Source organism: Sceloporus occidentalis, unplaced genomic scaffold, assembly GCF_023333645.1.
Source record: "Sceloporus occidentalis isolate IW3139 unplaced genomic scaffold, rSceOcc1.0.p SCAF_162, whole genome shotgun sequence".
In the NCBI taxonomy this organism is placed as follows: domain Eukaryota; kingdom Metazoa; phylum Chordata; class Lepidosauria; order Squamata; family Phrynosomatidae; genus Sceloporus; species Sceloporus occidentalis.
In genome coordinates, this window is record NW_028317142.1 from 1,894,381 (window position 1) to 1,910,345 (window position 15,965).

Below are 15,965 nucleotides of genomic sequence, written 5' to 3' on the forward strand. Positions count from 1 at the left end.
TCCCATCACTATGCGGCCATCAGACTGCTGGAAAACTGATCTAAGCGGCCGCTGGGTGCTGATGCCACCGGCCGGAGCTACTTTAATCCTTTTTTTTATTTATTTAATATGCCGGATCTGCTTGCCATATTAAAAATAAATAAATAAAGCATTAAAGTAGCGCCGGCCGGCAGCATCAGAACCCATCGGCCGTTTAGATTTGATTTCCAACAATCTGATGGCCGCATAGTGATGGGAGCAGCGTGAGGGGTGAAAGGTGAGCGCGAGGGGGTGGAGCTTTCACCCCTCACGCTGCTCCCATCACTTGGCGGCCATCGCATACGGCCACTGGGTGATGATGCCACCGGCCGGCGCTGCTTTAATACTATTTTTTTTTTCATTTAATAGCCGATCCGGCTTGCCATATTAAATTAAAAAAAAAAAGTATTAAAGTAGCGCCGGCCGGCGGCATCAGCACCCAGCGGCCTTTAGATTATATTTCGGGCGGCCTGGGGGGCAATTGCCCTCTGCCCCCCAGCCCAGCCCGCCCCTGCACACAGGCTTGATAGATGCTGTGCTGCTAATGTATCTACCACATACCAAGGATGTATGATAGTGTTGGTGATATAATCTGAGCCATAATAACTAGGCTGGGTTAGATTATGCTAATTATATGGGTTGGGTAGAGTGGGTGGAGCTTTGTAGCAGTGGGTGTGGTCAGTTTTTAAGTGAGAAATTAGTTGTACTGCAAAGTGGCCCTGGAATAATTTTTTGTGAATGTTGGCGTCTATGTATATATATATATACTGTGCTAGTGAAAATGTTAGCTCCAACATAGATCTGGGTTGCCATGGAGACTGTGAGCACTGATGATGCTCTCTGACATCACAGATGCAGTGTGCAATCAGGTGACAGTGCAGACAGGGTTGTGGTTTGATATCGATATGCATACAGCCTAGTTGGCAACCACATCTGAGGCTCTTTATACATGGATATCTCTGAATGGAAAAAAAATGAAATAGAAATACAATCTTTTATTAATATATATGCCAGGTCATTATTGCAATACCTATATCCAGACTTTGCAGCGTCCGGTAACACAAAAATGCATGTGTCTGACAAAAGCTAGGTGAGCAGAAAAATTTATATATCCGGCCGTCGGCCACAGTTATGTCCATAGCTAGCTGGTGGCCTCGAAGTGCCAGGACCTCTCTGTCATTGCCGGCCTGGCCCTGTACATGAATACTCGTTTGGTTTGCTGGCAGCTGTAAAAACTTCCAGTGTAAGTTTTTTCAAGTTTTAAATAGAATTCTCATGAGAAGCAATGTAAGAACAGTGACCTCATGGGACTATCCTGTTGTTGTAGGATCACTAAGTGAACCCAATCAGTCAGGAGAAACATCTAGTGCATGCGCACGCTGCTAGCATTTGTATGTGAAGCCTGCTACGGGTCACCGTACTCTGACCGGAAATTCAGATTACTCGTTATATGGTATGCCACCTCAATTCTGTCTCATTTGGGGTAACCTGACAAGGATATCGTGTGTGAGGTTTTCAACTTACCCTAAACCAGGCATGTCCAAACTTTTTTCGAAGAGTGCCAGACAAGTGAACATGTGCGAGGGCCGACCATTTTGCCTGACTTTCTTTGAACCATTAAAATTAAATGCAAATTAACTATTTTATGCAAAGTTTATTGAAAACGGCATACTTTTCATTTTGTGACTTGGATGACAAATCTAAACAGGTGTTAAATCACTCTGCCTTTAATATCAAAAAAACAGATCTATATTTGGGCGACTTTTCTGTGGGGCCTTATCAGTCCGGAACGCGGGCCGAGGGACATGCCTGCCCTAAGCAATGCCCTCTGACAGTAGACATGCCAGCTTTAAAGGATCTCATATTGTGACACTTGACCCCATATGATGTTATGTGGGTAAAGTGTGACATCACATATGGCCATGCCTGGGAACTCTCTGGGTTTGACCTGGAGAACCCCCGGGAGAAGCGACGCTTCTCAGGGTCAACAGCAGAATCCTCTGGGTCATAGGAGTGGGGTCTTGAGACGCCCCACTCCTCGCCCATTTATTCTTTAAATGGGGGTGTTTCCTGCAATGTCAGCGGGACCGCCCGCTGATGTCACCGGGATCTTCCAGCAAGGGTAGGCTCTGGGCTCCACAAGTTCCCAGGTATGCAAATGACATTGTGTCACAAGGCATCGTACCCATAGAACGCTCCATCTCATCCCCTTTTCAGAATGCACAGACATTTACTAGCTGGAGGACAGGGTATAAGCCCAGTGAGGTATTCTGGCCTGAGCTGACTAGGCCTAGGGTGGCAGGTCCAAGCGCTGGCAGCCCTTCTTCAACATTTTGGCCCATCAGGCTTCCTGTAGGACCACTGCTCAACGGACCAGTTAAAAGTAACGTCACAGATTCCCAACTGGTCCATTAACAGTATGGAGGACTGTGCTGAGTTGGTTACTTCCATTTGGTTCCTTAAAAAGGCAGAGCAGATGCCATATCACAGTACACAGTGAAAGATGACGGCAAGGAGGAAGCAGCTGGTGGGGCTGCCATGGATTAGGCCTAGGACAGCGCTGAAGATCTATACAGCACTGTTTCAACCTTTGGTCACACACACAGGGCCGGCCCGACAATGGAGCCAAGTGGGGCAACCGCTCCAGGCGGCACTTTTGAAGGGGCGGCACTTTTAAAAAAAAGCGAAAGAGAGAAAGGGGCGCCGAGTGGTTTTCGCTTACCAAGCTGTCAGTACCCGCTCGGCGCCCCCCTCTCTCTCCTCTGCGGCGAGTCTCCCTGTTCGGTCTCGGTGCCGGCTTGTAATGCTGAGTGCCGGAAGATTTCCGGCGCTCAGCATTACAAGCCGGCACCGAGACCGAACAGGGAGACTCACCGCAAGACTGCTGAAAGGTAAGTACAAGGGGGGGGGGAGAGGAAGGGTAGATAATGGGGGGGGGGCAGCAGGGACGGAGGGAGAGGCGGCATTTTGCCTTGGGCCGGCCCTGCACACACACAAACATTTACACATACGCATTCATGTTAACACACACTTATACATACATTCTCATTCTAACATACATACATACATACATACTCCCTTACCCTGTATGTATCCTGTTTGGAATTTAAATGTATCCCATGCGCAAAGAGATATGATGTGGCTAATGATTATGGTGTTCTGCTCTGTCAAAGAATTATTTTAACTGCCCCAATTAATTTTTTTCTTTTCAAGAGCTGCTGTGTCAGCGTCAGACAGTCATACAGTGACTGCACATACTCATACCAATGCCATATGTAAAACTCTCAGCAACGTACATTAAAACAAACGTAATGCCATGTCTCTTGAGATTTTGGAACAATGTGTCAACTTGCATTAAGGTCGGACTGGCCCTCTGTAAACAATTTAGGAGCAGCACACGGAAGGTTAAATAACGCGTGGTGACCCTGTACTAAAAGCAATGCTGCACCCACCAGTGAGGCAATGGGTGAGGGAGTGAGCGGGCGAGATGTAAGGGAGGGAGTTAGTACGAATGTATGTATAATAGAATGAGAATGTATGTATAAGTGGGTGTGTTAACATGAATGTGTAAGTGTTTGTGTGTGTGAGCATGAATGTGTGTTAGCATGAATGTGTATGTGTAAGCGTTTGTGTGTTAGCATACATATGTATCTGTAAGTGTTTGTGTGTTAGAATTGATGTGTATCTGTTAATGTGTAAGCGTGTGAGCAGGAATGTGCATGTGTAAGTGGCGTGAGAGGAAGTGTATGTTAGCATGACTGTGTGTTTGTTAGTATGAGTAAGTGTGTCTTAGTGTAAGTAAATGCATGTCTGTTAGCGTGAGTGTGTGTCTGTTGGTATGAGTAAGTGTATGTTAGTGGAAGTGTGTGTATGTGTGTTAGCGTGAGTGTGTACATTTGTATAAATGTGCATATGTACATGTTACATATGTGTGTCAGTGCATATGCTTGGGGGGGCAAAGGGACAATGAGGCCTTACTTGCCCCTGGGTCAGTAGGGCTGCAGCACTTCCCTGGTTACACAGCCTTGGGTTAGGGTGGCTGGAGGAGTAAATGTCCTGTTTGTTCTGTTGCTTGCATTATATAAGCACTAGTAGGCTGTTCTCACATCATGGATTTGCCCTTAACATGTAGGACCCGTAACATTATGGCTGAGTGTGATGGGTGTTGCAGCCGTCTGGGCTGTCTCTGCCGTGTCACACAGCGGAGATGGCCCCCGGCAGCTCTCCAGCAAGCCCCGCACTCAGTGACGCGCATCCCCGGCACCGCTATGACCCGTGACGCAGGCGGGAGGATGGGAGGGAGCCATGTATCGAGTATCACAAGCGGTACCCAGCCGGGGAGAGAGCATCTGCATGCGGGCACCGGGGCGTCCTCCTCACACACAATGCCCGGCGCTCCATGCACGGTTAGCCCGCTGCAGCGGCCCTGATATGTACCCGTGATCGCATACATGCACCGGACCGAGACACCCGATCTGCGGGGCCTGGCGGAGCCGTGCCTTCTTCTATGAGCCCCGATCTCCGTGTCCATGCAGTCCTAGCAGTGACAGCCCCTAATCCAAACGCTACAGAGCCCTGATACCGAGGGAGACATGAAGATCTGGAGCTCGGAGCATGTGTTCAGGTGAGGGGGTCACCGGGTACTGTCCCTGCCTGTGTGTTGGGAATAGTATCGGCTCAGCAGCTGGATGCATGGAGCGTTACCGGATCTCCCACTGGGGAACATGGACCCTGCAGTGATGAGATGGTGGCAGCCTGCAGTGATGGGCCAGTAATAGCCTGCAGTGATGGGCCAGTGTTAGCCCGCATTGATCGGCCAGTGTTAGCCCGCAGTGATGGGCCAGTGTTAGCCCGCAGTGATGGGATGGTGGCAGCCTGCAGTGATGGGCCAATGTTAGCCCGCAGTGATGGGCGGGTGACAGCTTGTAGTGATGGGCCGGATGCAGCCCGCAGTGATGGGATGGTGGCAGCCTGCAGTGATGGGCCAGTGTTAGCCCGCAGTGATGGGATGGTGACAGCTTGTAGTGATGGGCCGGATGCAGCCCGCAGTGATGGGATGGTGGCAGCCTGCAGTGATGGGCCGGGGCCGCCCGCAGTGATGGGCTGGTGACAACTTGCAGTGATGGGCCGGTGACAGCTTGCAGTGATGGGATGGCGGCAGACCGCAGTGATGGGATGGCGGCAGACCGCAGTGATGGGATGGCGGCAGACCGCAGTGATGGGCCGGTGGCAGCCCGCAGATTGCATGTTCTGTGCATTGATGAGGGCAGCAGCCAGAACCATTAGCGGCCGGGTCAGGGAGCTCAAGCGAGAGCCTTAAAAAACATTCCTTTCCCCGGTTAATGGCGTCCAAGAGATTGTCACGCAAAGCAGCGCTAAGGCTTCCTTACAGTAAGAACAATACAGATAAGGAATTCACTCCCCGCAAGTGCTGCGCTGTGAAATACATGGTTTTGGTTATACAGCAGGTTATTATTATTTATTTATTTATTTAGAGTTAATAACGGGTTACGAGGACGGGATTACTTATAGTTTGTTGAGGAGAAATCCATTATAGAGTCAGGAAGGACATGACCCCCGTTTTGAGGCACAATCTCTGGAAATTGCCGTCTTCTAGATCAACAGCAAGGATGAAGTCAATTCCTTGTGTTTTATTTCATCCTAAGTGACTACGTTACTATCAGTGAGATGGATTAGATTGAAGGTGGTTTCCAGACGGGACCTCAGATACCACCAACGGATATGGAAGATGTCTTTATTAGAGGAGGTGTCTCCGGCACAGGTTTATAATAACGGTTTGGCGTCCATCATCTGTCTTCTTTAATGCATTATTTATGCAGCGTTCTTTCCTGCTGGAATCCTATCCCTATATTGCTAACGGATGGGATTGTGCTTTTCCGTGGCAGCTACTTGTTCCATTGAACTCTAAATTGTTAATGTCGCCGCAGGACGGTGGGAGCTGACGCTTGGCGTCCGGTGTCTGGTAGTAGTCACTGTAGTCGTCATCTGGCCTCTTGTGCTTTTATCCAGAAGGAAAGAAGTAGATGGAGCCAAACAGGAGCAAATTGCTACATTGTAGAGGCAGCGGATTATACAGGACAATTTTTATGCCTGTTGTGTCGATCCAGACTGCTTGTTAAAAGACGTAGGGACAGTGATGTCTGGGACTTTTGGGCCCAGGGCAGTGCCACCTGCTTACTTCTGGCAACGGGATATGATGTCATGTCCTGGCGATCCACTAATAAAGGACTATGGAGGACTGTGTCGACTGAGCTCGGCCCTCCATGGTGTTATTTCCAGTGATCTCCCTTTTTGCTGGTACTATGAGTTGTGGCCTGAGGTTCCCTGGCTGCCGGCCCCTTGGACCTGCCGGCCTTGGCCAGAATACGTCACAGCGTTAGGATGTGTACGTAATAGCCAGGACTTTGCCGAAGCCCCTAAAAAAGTAGGCATGTAAGCAGCCAGTCAGTGGCAGGAAAGGACTTCCATTGAATGGGAGAGCTTTTCAGACCCCCTACCAGCAGTGTTTGCCCCGGAGCTGAGTGGTGGTAAGTATAACGTCCATGGAGATGGCAGAACTCATCTCCTGTACGGAAAAAAGCTGGGGGAAAGGCAAATGCACATGGAGGAGTCTACAGAACCCCCCATGCATTTGCTAGGGAGACGCCATGAAAATATAAAGGGACCATACAGCTAATATATGTTAAAGTGACAAGAGCCACGTATTCTGTTGTTGGCCTGTAGCAATAAGTGGCCTTTTCACAGTAACCAATCAGAGCCAAGTTATATAAATACATTATAATCATTTATTATAGGTGCAGTACCCCATAGATTACAGCAAAAAGAATACTATATTGTTTTAAAAAGGATGCAGCCTGTGTAGCGCTGTGTTTACACATAAATAATTCCGACTCCATAGATATCAGGGGAAGCTGAAGTAATGTCATGGTTTATTATCCTTTTGAAATAGATGGTGGGTATGACATTCTGTCACGCTAACGCACAATGCCGTGTGTCTTAAAATGCTATTTTTTGTCATTTTCTTCGGGGAAGATGGAAGCGGATGAAGGGTACATGATCAAACAATACCGTGACATATATGTTAATATATATATATTAACATATATATATATATACTGTATGTGTATTGGGGGACTATACTGGTATAATAATTGCTTATTATTACCTTTTATTTATATAGCGTCGACAGATTCCATAGTGCTGTACAATGCGTCGTACAAAGGCGCTGTCCCTTCTAGTCTGCTGACTAAACCCAGCACCAGAAATATGATTTACTGCTGAATGATAAACCCTTAAGCAATATACTGTATTTGCTCGATTATAAGACGACCCCCCAAATCTGAATATTAATTTAGGAAAAAAGAAAAAGCCTGAATATAAGACGACCCTATAGGAAAAAAGTTTCAACAGTAAATGTGAATTCATCTAAACTATTTTTTTTTAATAAAAGCTATGATTGAGAAAAATATTTTGGTTTTATTTCCTTCTATTTTCCAACCTGCCCCCCAGTTATGCACATCTGCCCCAGAAATGCCTTATACCCCCTATATGCCACTGTGCCCCATGATATGCCTTTTAATCCTCTAAATGCCACTGTGCCCCATGATATGCCTTTTAACCCTATATGCCACTGTGCCCCATGATATGCCTTTTGACCCCCTATGTGCCACTCTGCCTCCAGAAATGCCTTATACCCCTATATGCCACTCTGGCATTTAGAGGGTTAAAAGGCATATTATGGGGAAGAGTGGCATATAGGGAGGTTTAAGGCATTCAGGAGGCAGAGTGGCGTATAGAGGGTTAAAAAGGCATTTCTGGAGGCAGAGTGGCATTAAGGGGGTTAAAAGGCATTTCACAGAGCACTCTGCCTCCAGAAATGCCTTATGCCCCCCATTTATAACTCCCCCGCCCCCCCCCAAACTTACCGGTGCTTCTGACTTCCCTGCCATGTAGCCGGGGCAGCGTGTAGATCCCACGCACTTACGCTGCAGCCGGAAGGAGGCGTGGCTAGCAGCGGGGGTTGTCTGCGTCCATCGCGCAGACCTTCCCCGACTGTCAGAGATCAGAGTTCCCCGCACCGGTACGGCACCGGTGCGGGGAACTCTGATCTCTGACAGCCGGGGAAGGTCTGCGCAATGGACGGAGACAACCCCCGCGGCTAGCCACACCTCCTTCCTGCTGCAGCAAAAGTTGTCTACGCGAATCGCGTAGACATCTACACACTGCCCCAGCTACACACCGGGGACTCTGAAGTACCGGTAAGTGGGGCGGGGGGGGGGAGACAGGAGGATCCAGGTCCCCTGCAGCTGCGGGGGATCTGGATCTTAGTGGTCTCATAGTCAGATCTATTTGAGGTCTGATTATAAGGCGACCCCAATTATAAGACGAGGGGTATTTTTCAGAGCATTTGCTCTGAAAAAAACCTCGTCTTATAATCGAGCAAATACGGTAATTCTTTCATCAATTAAAAATTTGCCTCAGTAATATTTTTTTCTGGGAATGCTTACTTTTTATATGATAGCAGACTATGGTAGGTCATCATCATTTCTTTTGCATGGTTTTGGGGGCAGCTGCATACTGGCTATTTTGGAAGTAAAGCATTGTCCAGAATGTCTTGTATGCTGAAGGGGACATACCAAGACATTTTAGACAATTCTATGCTTCCAACCTTGTGGGAACAGTTTAAGGAAGGCCCTCTTCTATTCCAGCATGATTGAGCCCCAGTGCACAAAGCAAGATCAATAAAGACATGGTTGGATGAGTTTGGTGTGGAAGAGCTTGACTGGCCGTACAGATCCCTGACCTCAACCTCATCAAACTCTGGGATGAACTGGAACAGAGATTGTGAGCCAGGCCTTCTCATCCAGCATCAGTGCCTGACCTTACAAATGCTCTACTGGATAAACGGGCAAAAATTAACACAGAAACCCTCCAAAATCTTGTGGAAATCCTTCCCAGAAGAGTGGAGGCTGCTAAAGCTGCAAAGGGGGGATCAACTACATATTAGAATGCAATGTCATCAAAGTACATGTTGGTGCAATGGTCAAACATCCCAATACTTCTGTCCTTATAGTGTATGTACAGCTTGGAGGAAAGCTTGGTGGTTGTGCTCTAACTTCAAAGGTTGAAATGAAATGGCTTAACCCTTACTTGTTTCCCTTTCAGTCACCCGTGGGATACGGTAATAAAGGCAGCTATGAGGAAATACCCCAATCCCATGAATCCTTGTGTGGTAGGAGTAGACGTGGTGGACCGTAGTCTTGATACCCAGGGCAGACTCCACAGTCATCGGCTCCTCAGCACAGAATGGGGGCTCCCGGGCCTTGTGAGGGCGGTATGTATGCAATGACCATATTTTAGGTTATGTTATGTGGCTGCATTGCTTATTTAGTATCCAAATTCTGAAAAGGTAACGAAGACCGAAATAATTATGTCATTTTTTGGGGTCTAGTTGCTAACCTTCAAGGTATTCTGATAAATTCATTCGGGATTTGCAGCTACAGAGCCCTCTCCAGAGAAATGACAACTCGGTTTAGCTGATCAGAAGGTTTGGAAGACAGCAAAGTTACCAAGTTATATTAGCTGAGTGTTGGAAAAAGTAAAATACGTTTAGCTGCAGACGAGGAATTAGCCGGTAGAGCCCGTATTCTGCTGACTAGCGGAGCAGATTGCAGCAGAGAATAAAGCCTTTTCAGTGCTTCATAATGAAACCGAGCCGATCATGGCTAGCAGGCGGCTCAGAACGCTTCCAGAACCTTGCTGCCAATTGTCTGGAGCCCGGCAGTGTACGATATTTTGGTAGCAGTAATTAAAATAAATGTTTAGGGGCTATTAACAAAATAAGTTTAGTATTCCATATCGTGCTAGGTGGGAATGGAGAGGAAATTAAAGGAGGTAATGTATGTAAGTGAAAGTATATAATTTATTTTTTTTTAACCCAGATTTTATTTGAATCAGAAATTTAATTTTTAAATATATTTAAATTTTTGGAGAGAATTCAGAGGAGGGGAACAAAAATGACGAATGGTTTGTAGGAAAAAAATTATCAGGAAAGGAAAGGGGTCTTAATATGTTTAGCTAAAGAGATGAAATGTGATATAATGTAATAATGCAATATATAATATATAAGGAATGCAAAGTACTTCTTTTGTTATTATGTAATTAAAAATATACGTGAACATTTAAATCATAATAAAGATTTTTCATTGATTTTAGATTCTTGGGACCAGTCGAACGTTAACATATATCAAAGAACATTCCGTAGTTGATCCGGTAGAAAAGAAAATGATTCTGTGCTCAACAAATGTGAGTAAAGTGTTACGAATTCGTGCTGCGGAATGGCGTGTGCAGCTGGTGTAAAGAAACATGCACATTTATTCACTTTGCTTCTGTTTCAGATCACACTTACAAATTTGGTGTCTGTTGATGAACGGTTGGTTTACACTCCACATCCGGAAAATCCAGAAGAGTAAGTTCCCTCGTCTTCTGTGGAACCTTGTCTCTTGCCCCACATTGTCTTCTCCTATACCAATGATTGATGCTTTCATTTATTGGCATACTGGACTGCAAAGGGAGGACAGAAAAGAGGGAGGGAGGGAGAGAGAGAGAAGGAGGGGAATGGAGGGGAATAGCAGCATATATCTATAGATGTGAGTGTAAAGTGTTAAGAGATGGCTCCATATTGGGTCTATTGGCTCCATATTCAATAAAGGAAGACGTGACGGATAGTTTGCCTTCCATCGTTAAAAAGAGATACTCAGAGACACATTAGCATGGAAAGAGCTATTTAGCTTCTTTATCCTCCTTTATCGATTGTTGTTGGCCGTGAATGCGTTCAGATTTCCCGGGCAGACTGGCCTTTGCCTCACAATGTTTATGGATTTTAGTTATTGGAATTATGGAGTGTAATTCCTTCTCTTGGCCACCTCTGTTGAAACCAGGACCTGTTAGTATGTACACTTCTTGCACATTCTCACTAGAACTTCCATTGAAGTCACCAAAGGGGCAGTCAATCATATATATGCTGCTAAAACATGTGTTCAAATAGCATGCATGTGATTGGCTGTTGTTACTCCAATTAATTTAATTGGGAGCGCTACTGAGCATGTGTGAGAAGCATATTGAGGTATGCTCTCTGGTTTCAATAGAGGCAGCTGGGGAGGAGCTAAATAAGAAAAACAATCAACAAAAATCAATGAACTCCATTATGCATTTAACATGAAAATGGGGCTGGGGTGCTCCTTAATGAATGGAAATCATATTGCAGATAATTAAGCATAGGGTTGAATCTGCGAAATCATTATTTTATCTATTTCTTTTGTTTAACTACAGGACTGTTCTAACTCAAGAAGCCATAATTACTGTAAAGGGAGTGAGTCTAAGCAGTTATCTGGAAGGATTGATGGCTAACACAATTTCTTCCAATGCTAGAAAGGTATGTTGTGAATGGCATCCTTTGGTGATCCTTTGCATTCATTAAAGAGGACGGAAATGGGGTGTTTTGGCGTTTTGTACGGAGAAAGGTAATTTTAGGATTCATTGGAATGATAACTGTGTACTGTAAAGTCTAAATACATTTTCCAATGATCTCACAAGAAACACCTATAAAATTATTATATAAAGAAAAATTGTGTTTAAAAAATTAGCAACAACACGGAATAGTATATAAAATAAATACTTATTAAATTAAAAAAAGTAAACCAACACATGATAAAAAAAACCCTCAAAATAAAGATAAATTAATGGGAATACACAATTGATAAGCATATGCATGTTTGCTCCTACTATATAGAAAATAAATTGGACATATACATATCTATAAGCAAGCTCCCACTATATAGAGAATAATATTAGGCATATATGCCACCCAAAATTGAAAAAATCAGGTAAAAGTGTACATGCGCTACAACACTCTGTGGGAATCCCACTCTCCCACACTTCAACAAAATAAAAGACAGGTATTGGTGGTGCAACCCACCAACAGTGAGCGGAGCGACAGAAGTAAATATAAACGTAATTCACCCTCACCCCAATGGGTTATGTAGAATAAATGACATAAAAAATGACAAGAAAAAAAATAAAATAATAGTGCACTCTGTATGTTAAAATATAGCAATTAAAAAAAAAATGTATAAAAACCTCACATTCTGATGAGTCAGACAAAGACTGACTCAAATCATCAACGCCTGGTGTGATTAGGGATCACACACCCAACTGTATTTGAATGGAGATATCTACAAATGGATAAAATCACATAGAGCAGTATTGCAACACATCCAAAATGGACCAGAAACAGGTGGCTACGGTTAGCCTCTCACCTTGCCTAGAGCCTGTAACCTGGCTCCAGGGATAAAGAACACGGTACTGACTTAGGGCAGTACTCACCCTTTAAGGTGATGAACAGCAGAGTGGATCCAGCAGAGTATATGGAGTATATGTATATAAATATAATATAAAAATGTAGAATAAATACTTTATTACATAAATTACAACACTATCATAAAATATACAATATTTAAGTGTCTCTGTGAATCCTCTGATACGCTTTTTGCCCGTGGGCTTCCTCAAACCGACTTGTAGTAGATCTTTAGTTAATTGAAATGGAAAAGGTTCTGATCTCACTGGTCGCTTTCTAGTTAATGCATTAATTAATGATCTGGAACAGGGCACTGAAAGCTAGTTTGTCAATATGGATCACCAGATATGTTTATTGGAAACTTGACAGACTATGTGTCTTTTTCGTCTCGTAAATAAACTGGACTTTTCTCCACCAGAGTTGAGCGTTGTGTGGTTAAAATCTTGACCACTGCCATATAATCTTAAATTTATAAAGTTTTAGAATCTAACTATATCTAGAAACTGGGGTAAAAGTTGGCTATTGGCTGCTGGTCAATCCCTCCCATGATACATTCTGTTTTAGGAAATTACGCTTACTTGTGTTCCATATCATTAATTATTTGGGTGATTTTTTGTTTCAATGCAGTTAATGCCCCTGACCCCCCTGTAAAGAAGTACTGTGTGAGTACTTCAATATGAGCACTTCAATATGCTGCAGCAGCTGCCCTTCTCTTCCATCATCTTACATTTTATCCTTTATACAGATAGGACTGGGGAGAAAGAGAAGCCACTTTTTCATATTAATCATATTAATAAACTGGGACAAAGACCAACCAAGTTAGTAAGATATTCACTGCATGAAGGCTATTCTAAATTAACTTATTTCACATGAAATAGATAACTCAGAATTGGACTGTCAAGAGGAACTATCATTAATACGTTGAAAGTTGGGAGCAATGTTTTCTTCTAGCTTGCCGGGATAGTCTGGGGATACATGGAATAATCCTTCAGCATGGCGGGCTATTACACTGTATGAACTCAAGTATTTCCGGGAAAGACATATGACATCATTGAGTAGGACATTAAACTAAGAAAGTAAGATGCATTTTACAGTATTGTCCCGATTATAGGACGCACTCTATTTGGTGCCATTTTAAAGAAAATGTCATGTTTACAGAAAAAAAACAGTATTTTCTCACTCACTTTTACACATGGTCTCTCACACTCTCATTTACTCTTACTCACGCTCTCTCACACTCTCTCTCAATGTCTCCCTATGTTCTGCGCCGTACGCTTCTGTGTCTCTGTCTCCTTTTCCACAGCTCTGCTTCTTCTCTTGCCTCTTCTTGTTCTTCTGTCTTCGTCTGCTTTGACCAGACCCCCCGGAGCACTTCCACAAAAGGGCAGAGGCTATGTGCACACACCTTCTCTCCCAATTGGAGGAACGGGGGAGAGGCTGTCCTCGTGGTGCGTGCTGCAGCTCCACCCTTTTGAGGAAGTATTCCAAGAAGCCAGAATAATGCAGAACGATTTGCTGAGAAATTAAGGTGTAGAAAATATGTTCCTTCAATGGGAGAGAGGGGTGTGTGTGGAGGCTCCACCCTTTTGAGGAAGCGCTCCCGGAGGCCTGGTCAAGGTTGCTGATACCAAGGAGAAGCGGATGAAGAAAGAAGAGGCAAGATAAGAAGCCAAGCTGCTGAAAAAGAGACAGGGACATGGAAGTGGTCAGCGGAGAAGGTAAGGAGACATTGTCAGAGAGCACGCATTGCTCGCCATCCTAAATATCTAAAGATTCAAATTAGTAAAAACAAGTGCAACCCATAATCGGGACAGTACAATAGATGGAAAAAAAGGCTAATTATCTATTATTATAGAGCAGTTGGTGGTTGTCTGCTATCAAAATCTGCTTCTATGGAACTACGAAAAGCTGTCTCACTTTGTATCAGCATCATTAAATATTTACACCTCTTCTTTGTTGCTCCAGGGATGGGATGCAATTGAATGGATCATACAAAACTCTGCAAGCTCTGTAAGCTAACAGTGCCTGGCTTTGCCGTGCTGCTTTTTCTAACTGCTGGTAACTATAAACGTCTTATCTCTGCTGTATCTGCTTGTCTTGCTGATGTCTGCATGTCAGTAGCGTGTTACATTTTGATCACAATCAATACCTGCCCTCTTTACTAATGAATTCTTCTTGCTGCATCTGACATTGCTAGGTTGTTGTAGATCTGTATGCAGATGTTTATGTGTTGATGTGTTTATCTGCTAAATGTGTTTGCAAACAGAATGTGTGTAAACAGGTTCAAAATATCACATACTGAAAATAAGTATAGCAAATGTGGTTTTAACTGCTTCATTAGGAAAATTTGCACTTATTGAAATCAGTGATGGTTGGCGGAGGTTGTGACAGTGTTTAGCTATCATTCATGTGATTGGCTGCAGCTACCCCATCAGTGCATATGCAGGAAGCATACTTAAGAACAGAGGAAAGGAGAACAATGAGACAGAAGTCTTCTAACTACTATAGCTTTAGGATGCATGTACCAGTTTGCAAGCAATAAAATGCTTTGGAGTCAGTGCCAGCTGCCAGCTGTCATGGCTTTACATTTCCCATGAGGCTAGCATTATTATAGAAAAGCAGTGCGCCCCTGGCCAGCATGGCATTGATGGAATTTGGGCTAGAATGGCTAAGGAATTTGGGTCTTTTAAATCTTTTAAAGAAGTATCCATCGAGTTCTGAGGGTGCTGTGGAGTCTCGCAGAAGACCGTAATTAATGAGTGTGCTGCCTTGTTACTGATGTAAGGTGGTTGAAATAAAGCTAATTATTACTCTTTCTGTCTTAGAGACATGAGGCCCTTTAGTGAGTCACGATGATGGGATATTTAACATCGAGACCAGACGGCAAGATTTCAGCAATGGCAGCTACATCTTCCAAAACAGGACAAGCCTGCTATGAAGATACTGTTCGGCCACATAGACTCTCCTGTTTTGGTTTTATTTTTGGCTCTACAAGCACTCAATGGCAAACCTCTATTTTTTATGCATTTGTACATTTTTTAATGGTCAACCTCAAAAACAATATTTTGCAATAAATATACAGCAATGCTTAGTGGGAATCTTAACGCTATTAGTGGGACCTTTATTGACTGTATAAGTAATGGGTTAATACTCAGATTGCTATGACACAAAATTTTCTTCCATCATTCTATACGTATAACAGATTCATATTAGCACAGGAAGGGTCTTGTTTAGTTTTACAAATATGATTTTACAAATATTTGTGTGAAATTACTGCAGAGTCTGAATACAATGAGATACCTTCCATCTGAATAATACCCCCAGTTCATGAGGTTTTGGCTATTTTAATACAGTACTATTGGAAGGTTACTAAACTGTGTCCCTGGTGGAGGACTGGTCTCTAAATCCATTGTATCATTTATTCTATTAACTTTACAATTAAATTTAGGGAGCCCAATATTTTATTATATTATTATATTATATGTCTGTTTAGCTATGGTGACAGGAGTATTGGCTTCAGTTGCTTTGGTATACCAGAAAAAAGTGTTTAGTTATTTGCATAGAGAAATGT

At 43.9% G+C, this 15,965-nt stretch overlaps 1 protein-coding gene across 1 annotated transcript; it reads left to right on the top strand.

Moving 5' to 3' along the window:
• The first annotated feature begins 4,610 nt into the window (after positions 1 to 4,610).
• On the top strand, positions 4,611 to 14,413 carry LOC149279566 (PRELI domain containing protein 3A). The gene is made up of 6 exons (XM_089501044.1): positions 4,611 to 4,642; positions 9,205 to 9,373; positions 10,255 to 10,344; positions 10,437 to 10,507; positions 11,371 to 11,473; positions 14,360 to 14,413. The coding sequence occupies exons 1-6, from the start codon at positions 4,611 to 4,613 to the stop codon at positions 14,411 to 14,413; spliced, it is 519 nt and encodes a 172-aa protein (XP_089357170.1).
• The last annotated feature ends 1,552 nt before the right edge of the window (positions 14,414 to 15,965 follow it).